At 44.6% G+C, this 18,289-nt stretch overlaps 1 protein-coding gene across 3 annotated transcripts; it reads left to right on the forward strand.

Moving 5' to 3' along the window:
- The first annotated feature begins 7,282 nt into the window (after positions 1–7,282).
- On the forward strand, positions 7,283–16,934 carry LOC4330280 (zinc finger protein GAI-ASSOCIATED FACTOR 1). 3 transcript variants are annotated; one of them, XM_015770630.3, is made up of 5 exons: positions 7,283–7,510; positions 7,711–7,778; positions 7,960–8,320; positions 9,655–10,054; positions 15,133–16,934. In XM_015770630.3, the coding sequence occupies exons 3-5, from the start codon at positions 8,095–8,097 to the stop codon at positions 16,352–16,354; spliced, it is 1,848 nt and encodes a 615-aa protein (XP_015626116.1). In that variant the 5' UTR covers positions 7,283–7,510; positions 7,711–7,778; positions 7,960–8,094; the 3' UTR covers positions 16,355–16,934. The 3 variants fall into 3 exon arrangements, with proteins under 3 accessions (XP_015626116.1, XP_015626115.1, XP_015626118.1); XM_015770629.3 differs by lacking the exon at positions 7,711–7,778; XM_015770632.3 differs by lacking the exon at positions 7,711–7,778 and having other exon boundaries at positions 7,970–8,320.
- Positions 16,935–18,289: the final 1,355 nt, after the last annotated feature.

Below are 18,289 nucleotides of genomic sequence, written 5' to 3' on the forward strand. Positions count from 1 at the left end.
GGAGGCGGCGCGGTGGCTGGCGACCGGCGGTTGGGCGTCGTGGCCGGGAACAGGCGGCTAGCGGCTCGGGAGTGACGGTGCTATCTGCCGCGCGCGCGCGTGATGGCCAGATCTGCGTCGCCGCCTCCACCGAGTAAGAGGTGGCCGGGAGCAGCGCCGCCCTCCCCACGCAAGGTGGCAGCGGATCTGGTGGTGGGGTATGCAGGCGGCGGCGGATCTGGCGGTGGTAAGGCGTAGCGGCAGCAGATCCGGCTCAGGTGACGGCGACGGGAGCGGGCAGACCAGGCGACGGCGACGATGAGGATGGTGGCAATGGCTTCTCTAGGGTTAGGGTTTCGGATATTTGGATTTTCTTTTTCGGTTTTTTATTTTTGCGTGCGGGCAACATAAGCACCCACCTTCAGGGCTATGGCGGCCGGGGGGGGCTTCCTCTCAATCCAAGCACAAGACTGATGGATGCAGATCCGCCTTCGCCATGGTCTCTCTAGGCGCCGAAAGGGGATCAGATTAGGGCTTGGCAACCAGATAAGATTAGTTGGTGATCAAGGAGCTTGGCAACCAGATAAGATTGGTTAGCGATCTAGGATTTTGGCCAGGCTCACATCGACCTGCTGGTGTTGTGGTTACCACCAGCATGTGCACAAATTTCAGCGTTTCGACGACAGTGCCCCCATCAACATGGGCAATACCATGGATCGTGGTACCTACTCATGCTACGCAATCCAACCATCCATACCATCGTCCAATGGGGATGACTGCACATGGATGAATGATGTTGAACAATTCTCGCCTGCCAATGGCAAATGATCGACGGAACCTTCGGGTCCAAGAAAGGAACCACCCCACTCTCCTCAACTTGGTAGTTGTTCCTTTCATGTCTAGTGCAACCCTCATTCTCTAATCGTGGGGACAGCCGCCTGCTAGGCTACTAGCGATCAACTGGAGATAGCTACAAGAGTAGTGGCTTTTTGCAGGATTGGGAAAATTGGTCATGGGCAACTAAGGCCGATTCGGCAGTCTTGGCCGGTCATGAGCATGTCATATCCGACTGTTCTCGGTGACCACTGTTGTTGGAGGCATATGTTTGTTTTGGTGAGCTATTTGGTAATCGAACGGGGCCATGAGGTCCAGTGAGATAACTGCGGGTGAAAATCCTAATCCTATTTCTAGATTTGGCAATGTTGTTGATTGTATGTTGTCTCCTAGTTGAAGGTGTCGTCTTAGACTTGGATAAAAATCTAGTTCCGGTTAAAGATGATAGCGGCAGACATGCGACAGTTTCTTCTTGAAGGCTTTGTTTTGAAGTAGGTTTATATAGGTCTTTGTATTTATTCGGTGACTGAGAATTTTTTTTCCTCTATTCTGGCTATGTGCATCCTAGTATGATGGAAGAAGATGCCATGTGTAATTTCATTTATTAATATTTTTCTTCCCATTATAAGAAAAGTATCGTCATCCTCCTCCCTCACTATCTAGCTCCCCATATAAAAAAACACCTTATGAAAAACCTCCCCACCAAAAAACCAGTATTTTCACGCGAAAATCAACTCGACAAGCCGCATAGAAAAAAAACTAAATCCATTAATTCCAATCCCGTATAATGCATGAGCATGACACCGGGTTTGGCTCGGTTTTATGTGGACAATGGGCAGAATAGCTATATTAAGGCTATTAGGTTAGCTAGTTTGGTTGGACCGGCACTACTACCAAACTCCACATCCATAAAACCCTCATAAGTATCGGTTCACTTCAAACCAACACTTTTGAGGAATTTTCCGGCGCAAACGAGCATTTTTAACTGGATCAAATTAAAAACCGGCACCTATAATCACTCATTGGTGCCGATTCATAATAAAAACCCGTACCAATAGTCATAGGTACCAGTTATTATAAAAAATTGGTACCTATATATAAAACAATAGTACCGGTTTTATAAAACTAGCACCTATATGTGAGAGATAGGTGCCGGTTTTTATAAAACCGACAGCTATGAATTGAGCCGAGTCGAATGCACTGACAAAAATATCTCAAGTAGTAGGTGGTCGGTTTTCTAAGTGTGGTCGACCTCTTATCTCCCACATTCTCTTCTCTTCTGGATCCATCTAGGCGGCGCGGGGGGGCACTGCCAGGCAACGAGCGGGGGTAGTGGCCGGCAGGTGGCACCCCTCCATCGAGGGGCGGGTGGCCGGTCGGGGCGGTCTCTGCCGCGTCGAGGGGCGGTTGGTCCCGGTCGACGGGCATCCCACTACAGCTTGATGGGATCAGGAGCTCGCGCGTGTTGTCGCTCCCGGTCGCGCTCTGCCTCCCTCCCGCCCCCCTCTCGGGGCCTTCCAGGTACGGCCGCCATGAGCTCGGCACAGTATGGTGGCGAGCGGCGTCAGTGGTGGCGTTGTTCTCTTCCTTGAAGATCTTTTTTCCTCGATGTTAATCTATGCATGTTAGATTCTGTAATTTTGTGCTTTGATGTTCTTGAATATCTCTCAATATCGGGGTCTCTATATATGTTGTTGTTATTGAGTGGTGGATTGGTGGTGTGTGGATGTTGATGAATATGTTCTTGGATGGGATGTTGTTGGGATGATAGGGAGTTGCGCGATGCATCAGCTCAAATCGAACCGACGCATCCATCGAGCCATTTTTTTTTATTCGTGAGACCTTGTTTGCGTGATGTGTCGTTCCTAAACAGGCACCTATCATTTCTCCTCATAAGTGCCACCTTGGGGATGCCGGTTGAGAAACCGACATCAATATGGGTTTTCCAATTGGCACCTATAGGATGTTCTCTAGCTAGTAGTGTGGGTTCTAGCATTTTATGCATGATGTGATCTATGTAACTACATGCAACGAATCAAACTCCAACTAATTAAGAAAATGTGTTAGACATCATCGCAAATTAAATCCACACCCATGCATGATTCGTGAATATATATATATATATATATATATATATATATATATATATATATATATATATATATATATATATATATATATATATATATATATATATATATATATATATATATATATATATATATATATATATATATATATATATATATATATATATATATATATATATATATATATATATATATGGAAAGATTAGTCCGAAATTAATCGTTGTTTTTTTCCCTGCAAAGAAAATAATCACGCGCTGAACATTAAGCGTGGATGTAAATAATCGCTGAGTAATTTGTAAAGAGATCTTTTAGTTGTCATATAAACAAACAAAAAAATAAAATGGTTTCTTCGCTGTGTACACTACTAGAAAAATCATTTTTCCCGACGTGGAGGTCTCATTTTCGCAGGCGGATATGACCCTTAGAGCCAAATGACCGCCTACGAAAATATAAATCGGGGTGAAATTTGATGTCCACTTAAGCGGCGCCTGCGAAAATCATTTTCGCAGGGGGAGCACTTAAGGGGCGACTGCAAAAATCATTTTCGCAGGCACCGCTTAAGTGGTCCGCCTGCGAAAATAGACTTAATATAAATACACGCGGGCGGCAATTTTTTCTAAGTCCTCAGTCCTCCCCTCCACACCTCTCCTCACCACTGGCCCCTCCCCTCCCCTCTCCTCCTCTCCCCTCCCCTCACTTCTACTCTCCCTGGCGGCGGCTCCCGGCGGCGGCGGCGGTCGGTGGCGGCGAAGGGGCGACTGCGAAAATCATTTTCGCAAGCGCCGCTTAAGTGGTCCGCCTGCGAAAATAGACTTAATATAAATACACGCGGGCGGCAATTTTTTCTAAGTCCTCAGTCCTCCCCTCCACACCTCTCCTCACCACCGGCCCCTCCCCTCCCCTCTCCTCCTCTCCCCTCCCCTCACTTCTACTCTCCCCGGCGGCGGCTCCCGGCGGCGGCGGCGGTCGGTGGCGGCGAAGGGCGGCAGCGGCGAGGAGGCGAGGCGGCGCGGCCGAGGTGGCCGGCGGCGGCGCCGACGGCGTGGAGCGGCGACGGCGTGGGCTAGGTAGCGGCGGCGGCTCCCCTCCCCCCTCCCTCCCAAATCTGGCCGGAGGAGGGAGGGGGGAGGCAGGCGGCGGCGACGATGGCGCGGGCCGGGCGGCGGCGGCGGCGGCTCCCCTCCCCCGCTCCCTCCCAGATCTGACCGGAGGAGGGAGGGAGGAGGCCGGCGGCGGCGCCGACGGCGTGGAGCGGCGACGGCGCAGGCTAGGCGGCGGCGGCGGCTCCCCTGCCCCCCTCCCTCCCAGATCTGGCCGGAGGAGGGAGGGGGGAGGCCGGTGGCGGCGCCGACAGCGTGGAGCGGCGGCGGCGGCTCCCGGTGCGGGCTGGCGTTTTTTTTTTTCGTTTCTTCTATTTTCGCAGGCGGGCCGTTGCCCCGACTGCAAAGATGAATGATTTTCGCAGTCGTTATGGTGCAGGCGGACCTCTCTCCCGCCTGCGAAAATTAGCTTTGTCTACTTGCAAAAATGATTTTTCAGTGATGTCCGCAACCATCATGCCTCACCGATCGAGAGGAATGATCGCACGTGAACCGCCAGTACTCGTGTTCAGTTCACGCACACACGAAATATCTACGAGAGAACCGCGTCAAAGTAAGAAGGCCCCCAAGGCAATAATTGACTATGGAAAACAACATCACTAGATTATTTCCTGTATAACAATGCCATGTACTAATTCTATAATGCTCTTGAAATTAAGGTCACCGTTAAATTGGATTAATATATGCACACGTACGTGGCCCTTGATCCGGATTACAGCCGGCCGGCCCATGTCTAATTGTCCATCATTGCCGACGATATATACTACTCCCGTAAAACGACACAAGGTTTTTTTTCAAAGGGTTGAGTTGAATCGAAGGCCGTGATGCGTGACGCCATACGCGACGACGGCGGCGCGGCAGGCGTAGATAGCTAGCGAGCAAGCAGGAAGAATCCATGGTTACGTGCGGTACGCGTGCCATTAATTTGACGGTTGAGAACTCCATCCGGTCTCCTGTTTGATCGATCGTCGGTCGAGCATTTATTATTTCTTGTACCAATCTGCGCACGTACGTACGTAGGCTGAGGCATGCATCTATATATGGCTCGTGCGCATATATACAGCACCTACAAAGGTGACAATCGTACGTGCGTATGTGCGGGTGGACCTTAGTCAAACAGTGAACTCAGCATATATATATGCACAAGAATTTTTCCCTTGCTTGATTTGTTTATACGTACAAGCTAGTGTGTACACGCCGCAACACATGCACAATTGCACAAACACAAATAAAGAAATAACATACGTTGGCATATAGTATAAGTCAAGTTTTGATATAAGCTATTAGTAAATATTTATGCTTGAAACATTTTTTTCTACTATTATCTCGCAGTAGCACTAACAGAGCCAAGAGCACTAAAAAATAAGGCAACAAGTAGATTCTACTGAATAATGATTATGTTCAAGGTAAATTATTTCAGCGGTGGACCATGATATATGCTACCTAAGTATTTAGTTCGATCGGGTGGCCTCCCACCTACCTATGAGGTGTGCCTCTACTATTGTGTTTGTTATCTTTTGTGGAGATAGAAAAACATATATATGGATTGTCGACCTAGTTGTGTTGGTCGTATAGGAACTATTTATATTGCGTTGAGAAGTGTTCTTAATTTTAGTAGTCTTCCTCACCTACCTGACATTAAGTACAACCTCCAAAATCTTTTTATATTTGTACACAACATAATCTCTTTACATTTTTTTCCCAACGTGCACTCCGTCTGCCTTGCTAATGTTGGGCCACCAGTTGACGCCTTTGAAACATCACCTTCCTCACTTTCACTTCCATCTACCTCAAACCCCTCCATGCAATCTGCCTCTCCGGCCCGTTCCCCTCTATGCTTGATCATCTTTGTCGATCGAGCCTTTCGTCACATTGCACCTTCCTAATCTCCATCATTTTTTAGGAAATAAGCGTCATCATTCACATCCTCGCACCATTTAACTTTCCTACCTACGTCACGAAACATATATACATCCTCTTCTTTTATGCTGCCAAGATGGTGACAAACAAAGCCTCTTGTATCTAAAGCCCGTCCTTCCTCCCTTTTACACATCTAGAACACTAATTTAATGTTGTGCTACCACTTCGTAGCTATTTGCAATAAGGGATCTTTTAAAGCATTGGCGGAACCAAAACTTTCTAGAGCCCGGACAAATCTAACTGTGCCAAAGATTTATTGTGAACTTACTATTATCTCTCTCCATAACCGCGATTAAACTTGGCGGTTTAACCGCAAAAAAAATCAGGTGGCCGCCAAGAAAATTTCGGATTCTTGTAGTGTTTGCCAAGCGGTGAACTCACCACTGTTGTGAGGAGCGCTCATCAGAGAAGCCACACCATTGTCACTGGTAAGCATATCCTTCCCCTCCAATGGTTAGAGGGATGAAGAAGCATGGTAATTTTTCCCTATTTTTAATATAATTTATTTACCGTATGGATTTCTCCTACAATGTTTTCCTTAAGAAAAAAACGAAGCATAGTAAGTAAGCCGTTTGATTGGGATCGAACAGCCATCATCAATCTGCTTATATTTTCTCATCAACAGCTAATTAAAAAAACATGAGAAACATAATGCCTTCTCGCCACCTCCTAGCCAGGGGCGGATCCAGCATAGGGGCAGCGGGGTCTCGAGCCCTCACTACTTGCATGAAGATTATGAGAGCCCCCACGAAGATACCACTAAATTTTTTTACCATATATAGTTAGAAGGAGGGCTATAACTCTATCTAGTTTATTCAGATCCCACTGCTATTTATTTCTGTATCAGTCACTGCTCCTGCCTCCCTGAGTAGCTTAATTAGAAATGCCCTCGTACTTATGCTTGCAGGCTGTAGCACTGTAGGTCACAATAGCGAAAATTTTCTTGTCCCAATCCAAAAGTAAGTCGGCTTATGTGAATGGTATCTCGTGTGCTCACAGTGCACACAGCACATATACACATGCGCCGCTGATCGGCGAGGGAGAGATGGATGCGGTAAGCCCCCGCAGTCTGTGGACCCAATCCACAGCCGCTTGACGACACCGGCCGCTCTCGCCTGCGTGAGCATTTCTCCCCCATCAACTCTACCGGAGTTATACACTCCTCTTTTCTATAATTCTACTACGACCCTCACTTGTCTCACTCTGTACATCAGACTGTACATTTCTGTACATGTGAACCCTGATAGATACGTATGCGTAGGCATCGGAAAAGGGGTAAATAAATTAAATCGACTTGTCCCCTGAATAAACCTAAGGTAAAAAGGCTGTTTAAAAATATATAGTAGCAGAGAGGAGAGAGCATATAGTAGAGTGTGGAAAGAAGGAAGCAAAAGGGGGAGAGAGAAAAGTATGACAAGGAGATGAAAGAAATCAGACAACAACCTTCTTAGCCTCCTCCTCTCCACTAGCTTCTTCTCCCTTGCCATGAGTTCCCTAGTAGACCAGGACTAGCAGGCAAGAGCAAGCAGCTGGAAGAGTATTAGCAGCATGCAGCTCTAGAGACGACAGGCACAGAGGAGGGGAGAGGTATGGAGAAGAAGCTAAGCAAAGCTCTTGTTTTTGCTTTGGTTCTTTAGTTTATATACGTCTTGGGTTTGGGTGTTTGCGAGCTTTTTTTTTCTTCTTTTCCTTTGTTTCTGAGTGTAACTGTTTGTTTGGATTTCCCTGCGCACTTTGTTCTTTTGTTCATCTCGGACGAGCCCTAACCCTTTGGAGTTTTTCCCCAGCTTCTTGTCGATTCCTTTGTTGTTGTTTCAGATCGATTCCAAGCAGATACTTACATAAGTATTGAGAGGTATTCTCATCCCTTTCTGTTTCTCCTTTCTGCTCTTTTCTTTTGGTTTTATCCCCATCCTCCTTTTGCTAGAGAACTTTCTGACATCTTCTCATCTTTGTGTGCTTGCATGATGTGTAGTGTCAATCTTGGTTGTTCTTGCTTGAGTTTGTTATCGCCATGTCTCACTCGGACACTACAGCTTCTTGCAGTGACGGGAAATCAAGAAAAGAAAGCTGCTACTAGCCCAAGCCAAAGCTCTACAAGAAGGGAAAAGATTCCCTTCTGTTCTTGAGTAGCTAGCTTCGCTCGAGGGTAATTAAATCTGAGAGCGGCCATGGCATCCAACTCATCAGCGGCAGCTGTGGCGGCGTTGTTTGGAATTAGGGATGGCGACCATGAGGACCAGATTAAGCCGCTATTTGCCCAGCAGCAGCAACACCACCACCACCAGCCACCTATGGCGCCATCCAACGCCGCGGCGGCGGCTTCTGCGGCAGGGTCGGCGGCCGGTCAAGCGGCCGTGGCGGCGCCACCAGCGAAGAAGAAGAGAACCTTACCAGGTAATCCATGCAAAGTTTATCCCTTTTTTTTTGTTCAGTTTCAGACTTTCAGTCATGCATGCATGGATGCCAGCATAGCATTCTTCTATCTCCTTGCTGATCTTGTCTCGATTTATCGGTTGGAGCGAGTTTCAATTCCTTTGTTTTAGCATGCACAAGAAGACAGCTAGCTACTGCTAGCTTGTCCAAGATTCACATGGTTTTTGTATCGATTTTACCGTGTTTGTCTAGTGATTTTTTTTCTTGGTTTTGAAATTTTTGATTCACATGCATAATGTCTTTTTTGGAAGGGATTTGTACGCTAGCATAGAGTCCAAGATTTGGTTCCCTTGGATTTAAATTACATGAAATGGTCCTATATCTTCTTCGGTTTCTAATTTCTCTCTCTTCTCTAGCTTGGTCCAATGAATTTCTTACGCACCTGGATTGTAGTCACCCAGCACTACTTCATTTAAAGCTTGTAGTCTCACCTGGATGAATAGTATAGTCCTCAGTTCAGGTGAAGGTACAAAGCACAAAATGATTTCTTGTTTTTTTTTTGTTTTTTTTTCTCATATGTCATTATAAATCAGACTTATTTTTCAGTAGATAGATTGGTTCCCCTAATTATTTCTTTACCGCAGTAAAGTTCCTTAATTCAAATAGACAATCACCATCATTTAATCATCAATTAATCTTAGAGATTTTTTGGGCAAGATTCCATGTACGTGAGCTGTTCTCCTCTTCACCCTTGCTGGCCTCTTCCTTTCTCTTACCAATCATGAGAGATGCAGATACGGGCCATGACATATGCACGAGCAATGTCAATTCATTTGTTCCCTACATGCCTCTTGCTGCAAAATTAATTCTCTTTTGCCCCCCCCCCCTCCTTCATAATCTCGTGCAAATATTCTCTTTTTGCCTTAATTTGTCCCTGGCTACTAAAATCAAAAGGAAAAAAAATCACTACTCCCCATTACAAATCATCCTTGCATGCCTAACCGATCTTCATCACCATAAATCTACTCCGATTGGGAAATTCTTTCGTGTTAAGAAACATGCATGCGTTTGTCATCATCAGCCACACTGCAATTTGGTTTTGTCATCAGTAGTGCGGCAAGCTGTACTCCTTATTTCTCTCTCTTCTAATCCCCACATAATGTTAAAACCACCGTGCATCTATATCTATATATCGATCTAAATTAACCATTCACATATATGCATCTAATATTTATGTTGAACTAACATTTTGATCAGGTAGTGCAGCGCATGCATATGTATATACTCCTATCTTCTAATTAATACTACTTTGCACTAGTACTAATAAGCTGTACTTGCATGCATTGCATGCGCAGACCCGGACGCGGAGGTGATAGCGCTGTCGCCGAAGACGCTGCTGGCGACGAACCGGTTCGTGTGCGAGGTGTGCAACAAGGGGTTCCAGCGGGAGCAGAACCTGCAGCTGCACCGGCGCGGGCACAACCTGCCGTGGAAGCTGAAGCAGAAGAACCCGCTGCAGGCGCAGCGCCGCCGGGTGTACCTGTGCCCGGAGCCGACGTGCGTCCACCACGACCCCTCCCGCGCCCTCGGCGACCTCACCGGCATCAAGAAGCACTTCTGCCGCAAGCACGGCGAGAAGAAGTGGAAGTGCGACAAGTGCTCCAAGCGCTACGCCGTCCAGTCCGACTGGAAGGCCCACTCCAAGATCTGCGGCACCCGCGAGTACCGCTGCGACTGCGGCACCCTCTTCTCCCGGTAAGCCCACACTCTACCCATCTCTCTACTACGTATATATGTATGGTGTTTTTCGCAGCTTGATTTCTCCATCTGCATGAGACGTTGCATGTGTGTGCGTGCTAGCTAGCGAAGAATGTTTAGTAGTGTGCGCACAAAAATGGCAGCATGCACGTTCGGCCGGGGTTAGGGTTTTGTCTGGGTGGTATAGTGTAGTACTTTAACTAATCTGTTCACGAGGGTTAATGGCTAGTGGGAGGAGAAGAATTATCGATGTCGTACACACGTGTACGTACCGCGTGGTCTGCAGGATGCATATGCATATGTATGGGCGAAGAGCATTAGGGCTACTGCTCGCACGTGATCTTGCCATTGTCTTGCTGATGCAAATGTTTCCAAGCGTTCTTGTGCTGGCATGCATCGTCGTCAAGCCTGGCTGAAAAGGCCTCCCGTCTCTTCCTCATGCTATATATATTACAAGTCACACAAATAAACGCGATATGTTTATATATGTGTGCGCGTGTGTTATACTGATTCATGGCCCCAATTCGGGATCGATATGCCCGGAACGTCGACAGCTAGCTAGCACATTCTTAATTCGTTGGGCTGTCTGTCTATTCATCAGACAACTGAATTTTGAAATATCTAAGCGGTCAGAATTATTCCAAGATCCGTGCAATAACTATATATATATATATATATACATATGTAAGAGCATGACCAACAGTTCTCTAAATGTTAATAATTAAATATACACTGTAAGACACTCTCCTACAGTTTTTTCCTTAAAAAAAGACAATGCTCCTAAATAAAATCCAACCATAAAAAGATGGGTTTTTCTATGAAAATTAGGATCCAACAATTCCCATGTAGAGATGATAAAAAAAATTTAGCATCCCCAACTCCGTTTTTATCGTTCTCCACATCTAGGGAATGGCACACCCAAAAAACTGATCATGCGTGGGATGAGAGCTATCGAGATAGCGGCATGGAAGGTGGGCGAGGGAGATCGCCCATGAGGAGAGAAGGGCCCCTTTTTATTTTAGGAAATTAAGTTTAGACTATCTGTTATAGAGATCAAGGTATATTTTATATCCTTAAATTCTTATTAGAGATTTCAAATAAGATATTTATTAGAGGAGAATATTGGACATTTGTTGGGGATGCAATAAACCACTTCGATGCCCGGAATCCTGATCCATCTCTCGCCTCCGCTAGCTCTTCGATCGATCTCCACCTTATTGGAAGGCGCCAGAAATTCCAGCTAGTTGTCCTCTCCATATCAAATCCTCCATCCACACCATAGCGTTATTATTGGGGTATATATAGCTTCATCTATGATATACAGCTCATGCAGCTGAAGTTCGGATGTCGCTGGTGCCAAGAGGGCTTACCAATGAAGTCACTAGTGATGTTCTTAGTGAGTCATCCTGTTGCCTCCCTCTCTTCCTCGCACCTCTCTCGGTCGGCTAGAGGTAGAAGATGCTTGCCACTTGTCGAATCGTCGGATCAAGATCTTCATAGATCAATTGGCCAAGATTTAAGAAACAAAATCCCAGTGGACTAGTAAATAGAAAAATTGTCGTCCATATATATAAAAATATAATTAAACAAGCTTATATGTGTGGCACTACACGTCTGCACTATATTTTTATTTTAATGAATCAGCGAGCCGTCAATTTTATTGAATATAGAAGGAGTAAATTGTACAAAAGAAATGAGCTGTACACGTCTGCATTATACACCCCCATATGATCGTAATTGGCTAATCTGTTTTGAGCTGCCATATAGAAGAGTATGGATATATATAGTCTTTCGCTGTGTATATCCACCCGTGGATTGAGCCGACTTTCTATTTATATCTAAAAATAATATAATGCAAACTATAACTTATATCATGCAGAATATGATATGTGAATGTGTGTGAGCTGGCCGGCTAGATAGATGTGCGGTGCAGGGCCTTTCGTTGGCCTTACGTGTCAGAAGAGCCTGTGGTTCACGCTTCACACGGCTTAGATTTCCCTCGGATACATGCATACTCCGATCCAGGCCCTTACATCTGATCTCACGAGTCACATGGGTGCAACTTCGCTTGCTAGCAGCAGTGTCACGCATACTGCAGACTCTCTCTCTCTCTCTCTCTCTCTCTCTCTCTCTCTCTCTCTCTCTCTCTCTCTCTCCAGAATAGCAGCAAGTGTTCACCCCTATCTTTCACAACTCGAGCATTTTCCTCTCTGGCTTCATGGCATGACCTCTGCATGCAGAGTTCTTAGCATCAATAATTTTGATGCAATGGGGGCCTAGCCCTATATATATGTGTAGGCTTTTGTAGTTTTGCATGTGTTTTTTCATCCATATATATTCTTGTTGGATCACCCTTTGGTTCCTTGGAAAATGAGCTTTTTACAAAGTCTTCTCATGTCTCCGGGCGAGTTGGCGTGTGCGTGTGCTACTGCTCTCTACCATGGCGATGTCCAATATGTCTACTACTAGTACTAGCTAGTAGTAGAATTTCTTTTCCCAGCCCTTTCTCCTTGGAAGCTTCTTGCACCATATATATTAATTAAGAACCTATATATATCGGTGACGCCATGCTATATCAATCTGCCTACTCTTTTCCTCGTTTTCATCCCTGATTGACATGAGTTTCTGGGATCTCGAGCTTCAATTGAGTGTGATAGAAGTCAAGTGATGAAACGAACAGGTTTTAGTCAACCCCACACTTGAAAACATGTAGAATCACTGGTAGATTTAGATTTTTTTTCTAAAAAAAAGATTTATAATTTTTTAAAGTACATGCAAACACAAGTACGAACAATTATATATCAATGTTATTGAACACTTCAAATACAAGACATTATAAAAATGTGATTCATTGACAACCCTGGGTGGCCTAGGAGCTACCCGGGGTCGCTAGGCATTTATCTGCACCTTGGTAGAAGTTGTACATATTTTGAGCCTTTAAAGGTCATTCTAAAATAAGAAGGTCATTGCCCTCCTTTTGCGTGTCGCTTACATAATCAATAAAACATTAATAACGTATATTGGGTTGTCATATAGTTACCCTACAAATATGTATGTTCAAACTTAATTTGAACAAGTGGGAAAAAATATAACTGCGGGAAATACACACACACACTACTTTAATTTCATAGTTAATTAGGTTTGTTTTTTCTTTGATGTAAATGAATTTGGTCGTGGATGTCTGTACAGTAATACATGCATGTGACGGCATAATCTATATGGCCAAATCTTGTTAGCTTATAACTATTTAGATTTCATACATGAAACGAGGGCGCGCACGACACACATTCTTGATTTAATATAGCTTAAAATACTTCTCCCAAGATTTTTTTTTTCGGAATACTAACAGTAGGAGTTGTTACACGCAATAGATAAAATTCACTTACTTGTAGAAGAAAGAATTAAAGATATTTCAACGATAGTATATCACACAGTTCTACTGTTTAGACGACCATTATTTCTCGTACCCACCTCAAGTCATACGCACAGTGTACACACATTCATGCATCCTTGCCAATTACTGTACTAGCTAGTACTCCAGCTTGTAACTTTTTCCGTACAAATATATGGTCGTCCTGTGTATGGAACTTGGAATCTTATCGGTTCAAGGCAAGAATGGAACGTACGTACTACGTCTCCTAAAAGATGCAAATATATAATTCTTGAATACACATTGCATCTAATTATTATAGTGCTTTTTTGCATGGATTTCTGTACTGTTGTGCTTAACATGCAATTGATTAGAGAAAAATAATCATTTTCTCGGGAGTGGATTTTAAACTCTCGAGAGGATATCCCCTCGTTATTTGCATGCAATTCAAATAGTTACGAAAAAAATCTAAATAAAATATGAGAAGATGTATTAATATGTGATATATCGCTCCACAAACATGCAAGTTAAAATTCAACTTTTACATGTCGTAACGAAAAAAAATAAATTTAACCATGAATATGCATTAACTAGCTATAATTTAATTTTTTTTCGTTGTGAGATATAGAAGTCGAATTTGAGCTTCATGTTTGTGGAGTGATATATCCCATATTAATATATCTTTTCATTTTTTTAAAAAAAACAACTAGACTATTTGAGTGACATGCAAACAATTATGGGACATCCTTCTAAGAGTTTAGAATAAAAATACTATTTTCTCAACTCTCTTTGAGAGTTTGAGGAGAGGGGGATTGAGAAGATTGGGAAGATACACAAAACGAGGTGAGCTATTAGCGCATGATTAATTGAGTATTAACTATTTTAAATTTTAAAAATGGATTAATATGATTTTTTAAAGCAACTTTCCTATAAAAAATTTTTACAAAAAATACACCGTCTAGTAGTTTGGGAAGCGTGCACGCGGAATACGATGTCCTTTTCTCACCCAATCCCCCAGAACTCATCACAAAGAACGCAGCCTTAGTTGTTAGTATCGATATGATCAATGCCTTCTTTCCAATATATAGTAAACTAGTCGATACACCGCTTTTTGCTGCGGAATATGTCGATGAATGCATGTTATATATCATAGAAATGGTAATGTATATGTTTAAATAATGTAAAAATAATGTGGAGATATTGATTTGACATTGTTTGCATATTGAGTTCTAAAAATACAACAAAATTGTATAAGTCTTTTGTTTTTTTCTAGTCAACTTATTTAATTTTGACCAAGTTTATAGAAAAATATAATAGTATTTAAAAAATAAACATATTATTAGAATATATCAAATGTTAGATTTAATAAAATTAATTTGATATTTTAGATGTCGCTAAATTTTTCTATACATTTAAAAGAAATTGACGAGGGAAAAAAAATCAAATAACTTACCGTATAAAATAGAGAGAGTACTACTACATTTGCACGGATGACACAGCAAAAATTTTGCATCTAGCTGTCTAGCTGATGAGCACCACTTCACGTGATTTCTGTATCAGTACCCGATACTGTAGTGACATGCACTGTCCTTCGAGTTATCTTCACTTTTGCGTCGTACAATTTCACGTGCAAACTTGTGCCGCACGGACAGTGATCAGTTTGATGGTACATCGCATGTGTCCGTCGTCGTCCATGCAAATGCAGGAGGGACAGCTTCATCACCCACCGCGCCTTCTGCGACGCCCTCGCCCAGGAGAGCGCGCGGCTGCCACCCGCCGCCGCCGGCCACCTCTACGGCTCCGCCGGCGCCGCCAACATGGCGCTCAGCCTCTCCCAGGTCGGCTCCCACCTCGCCTCCACCCTCCAGGACCACGGCCACCACCACCACCATCACGGCGCCTCCCCGGACCTCCTCCGCTTCGGCGGCAGCGGCGGTGGCGCCATGGCTGCACGCCTCGAGCACCTCCTGTCGTCGTCCAGCGCCTCCGCGTTCCGGCCCCTGCCGCCGCCGCAGCAGCAGCCTCCGGCGCCGTTCCTCCTCGGCGCGGCGCCGCAGGGGTTCGGCGACGGCGGCGACGGCAGTGGTCCGCACGGATTCTTGCAGGGTAAGCCGTTCCATGGCCTCATGCAGCTCCCTGACCTCCAAGGGAATGGCACCGGCGGGCCGTCGCCGTCGGGTCCGGGTCTCTACAACCTCGGCTACATCGCCAACAGCGCGAACAGCTCGGGTACTTCCAGCCATGGCCACGCGAGCCAGGGACAGATGACGAACACCGACCAGTTCAGCGAAGGAGGGGGTGGTGGCGGCGGCGGCGGCGGTTCAGAGACATCGGCGGCGGCGCTGTTCGGCGCCGGTGGGAACTTCTCCGGCGGCGACCACCACCAGGTTTCTCCTGCCGGGATGTACGCGAATGATCAGGCCATGATGCTGCCGCAGATGTCGGCGACCGCGCTGCTCCAGAAGGCGGCGCAGATGGGCTCGAGCACGTCGAGCGCGAACGGCGCCGGCGCGTCCGTGTTCGGCGGCGGCTTCGCCGGCTCGTCGGCGCCGTCGTCCATCCCGCACGGCCGCGGGACGACCATGGTCGACCAGGGGCAGATGCACCTCCAGAGCCTGATGAACTCGCTCGCCGGCGGTGGCAACGCCGACCACCAGGGCATGTTTGGGAGTGGCAGCATGATTGACCCGAGGCTGTACGACATGGACCAGCACGAGGTGAAGTTCAGCCTGCAGCGCGGCGGCGGCGGCGGCGGCGACGGCGACGTGACGCGTGACTTCCTCGGCGTCGGCGGCGGCGGTTTCATGAGGGGGATGTCGATGGCGAGAGGGGAGCACCATGGCGGTGGCGGCAGCGACATGCATGGCACCTTGGAGGCCGAGATGAAGTCGGCGTCGTCGTCCTTCAACGGAGGCAGGATGCAATGATCTCTTAAGCATATATACGTGGCACGTTGGCATCAACATGCATGGCAGGAATAAGTTGTTGATTTGCAGGTTGCAATACAATGCTGTGACTTGTGACACATGTGATAGATGTTTTTGCATGCATCCATGCAAAAGGATAAAGCCAGCTTTGATGATGATACAATCTTAGCGAGAGACATGGTGAGCAGAAGAGCTTCTCCTAGACTCCTACTAATGCATGATGAAGCTAGATCAACAGGAATCATGAGACTTGAGCTGAAGTTAGGCGTTATTACTGCAATATACTATTCTGTTCCTGATAGATCTTATTGCTAAATTTCATTTGAAAGAATAGGTCTTGCTAAATGTAATTGGGTTAATTGTACTGGATCAGGGATAACTGCAATGAGACTGTATTATCTTCTTCTTTCTTTTCTGTCAGACGAATTATAGGTCTGTGGGGGATAATGAGACTTAATTACCCTACTGATCTTTTCTATTTTTTGTCCTCTTTCAGTCATTCAGTTAACCCTCTAGAGCAAAAATATTGTTCTTGCAATTAATGCAGTTAATCATGATATATAGTCCATGTTGTGGTGTATGTCGTTTCATGTTAATTATGTCATCAACGTGTCGGCTGTGTTGCTAATATAGATGGGTTATGTTTACTGAGCTCGAAATTTTAAAAAGTAGCCGATGAGAAACTACTAGATCTTTCTATAACTTCTGTTGCTAGTTTATTTCGAAGGTATATAGCTACAATTTCCAATATAACTTTTTTTGCTAGTTTATTCTTGGGTTCTATCTATAGCTACTAACATTCACAATCAAGACGAATAATTTAGGTTGTTTTGGGAGCTAGCTGGAGATTCTTGAAGTAGCTACAATTCGCCAAAAAGCTTCCTAAAACAGGTCCATAATCCCTGAAGAAGAACAAGAAAGAAAACAAAGCTAATATATTTTTATTTTTCTCCCTGATTATAATCGATTTTTTTTATCTTTGTACTATTGTTTTCATTATATATATACGGGATGGATAAACAAACTTAATAAAAAATGATTCCAACCTTTTTTTTTTCCATTTCCTGCAACTACATTTAGGTAATTGTTCCAATATATTCAAGGGGTTGCAAAAGGGCCTGTAACCTAGTGGTTTCCAGTATTTAACGGCTTTGTGTTTTTAGTGGTAGGCGATGTACCCGTTGACAGCGAGACGTCTGTGGTGACTTCGTCAATCTCCAGGATTTGCCGGTCCAGTCTTCAAAGATGCTCATAGGGGTAGGGTTTACGTGCGTGCGTTCATGGGGTGAGTGTGCGTGCGTTGTACTGTGTAATTCTCAAAAATATATATATACATATATATATTCAAGGGGTTAATTATTTTGCGACTCATTTTCATTTTTATATAGTTAGTATGATATTCTTTTACCCGTGTGTGTGCGCCTATATATGTGATTTTGTAAGATTGATAAATTATGTTAACACCTAGATAACTTGCACCAAAAGGATCTCTTGAAAACAGGAGGGCGGTGCATGAGTGTGATCTAAAGTGTTGTTGAATAAAAATGCACCAGTAGAAATCATCACCCAACTCAGGCCATGTTTCATTTTTTGTTTTTGATTCTGCCCCAACAATTAATTTTGAAGAAAAACAAATAGCTTGATTCCGGAAACAGATTAGCAAAATCAAATCCTGTTTTTTTTCTTCTAAAATCCAAAAGCAGGATATTGAGCTATTTGTGGATTTTGGGTAATGATGTTCACGGCGAGTATTGCGACTATTTCCAAATCCACAATCAATTTAAGAACTTCTAAAAATCACAATCCAGAAACCGGATTATGTGAATCAAAAGAAAAAGAATCAGGGCCTCAATTTGCTTTAAAATAGCTTGAGATTTCCTATCTTATATACTACAATTTCAAAGTATTTTTATAAATTTGTAATAAACATATAAA

This window comes from Oryza sativa, chromosome 2, assembly GCF_034140825.1.
Source record: "Oryza sativa Japonica Group chromosome 2, ASM3414082v1".
In the NCBI taxonomy this organism is placed as follows: Eukaryota; Viridiplantae; Streptophyta; class Magnoliopsida; order Poales; family Poaceae; genus Oryza; species Oryza sativa.

What these genes read in the sequence shown, in the direction of transcription:
- LOC4330280 (XM_015770630.3), top strand. Translation starts at nt 8,095, where the DNA reads ATGGCATCCAACTCATCAGCGGCAGCTGTGGCGGCGTTGTTTGGAATT. An exon ending in GAAGAAGAGAACCTTACCAG is followed by an intron (nt 8,321 to 9,654) that starts GTAATCCATGCA and finishes TTGCATGCGCAG; the next exon opens with ACCCGGACGCGGAGGTGATA. An exon ending in TGCGGCACCCTCTTCTCCCG is followed by an intron (nt 10,055 to 15,132) that starts GTAAGCCCACAC and finishes ATGCAAATGCAG; the next exon opens with GAGGGACAGCTTCATCACCC.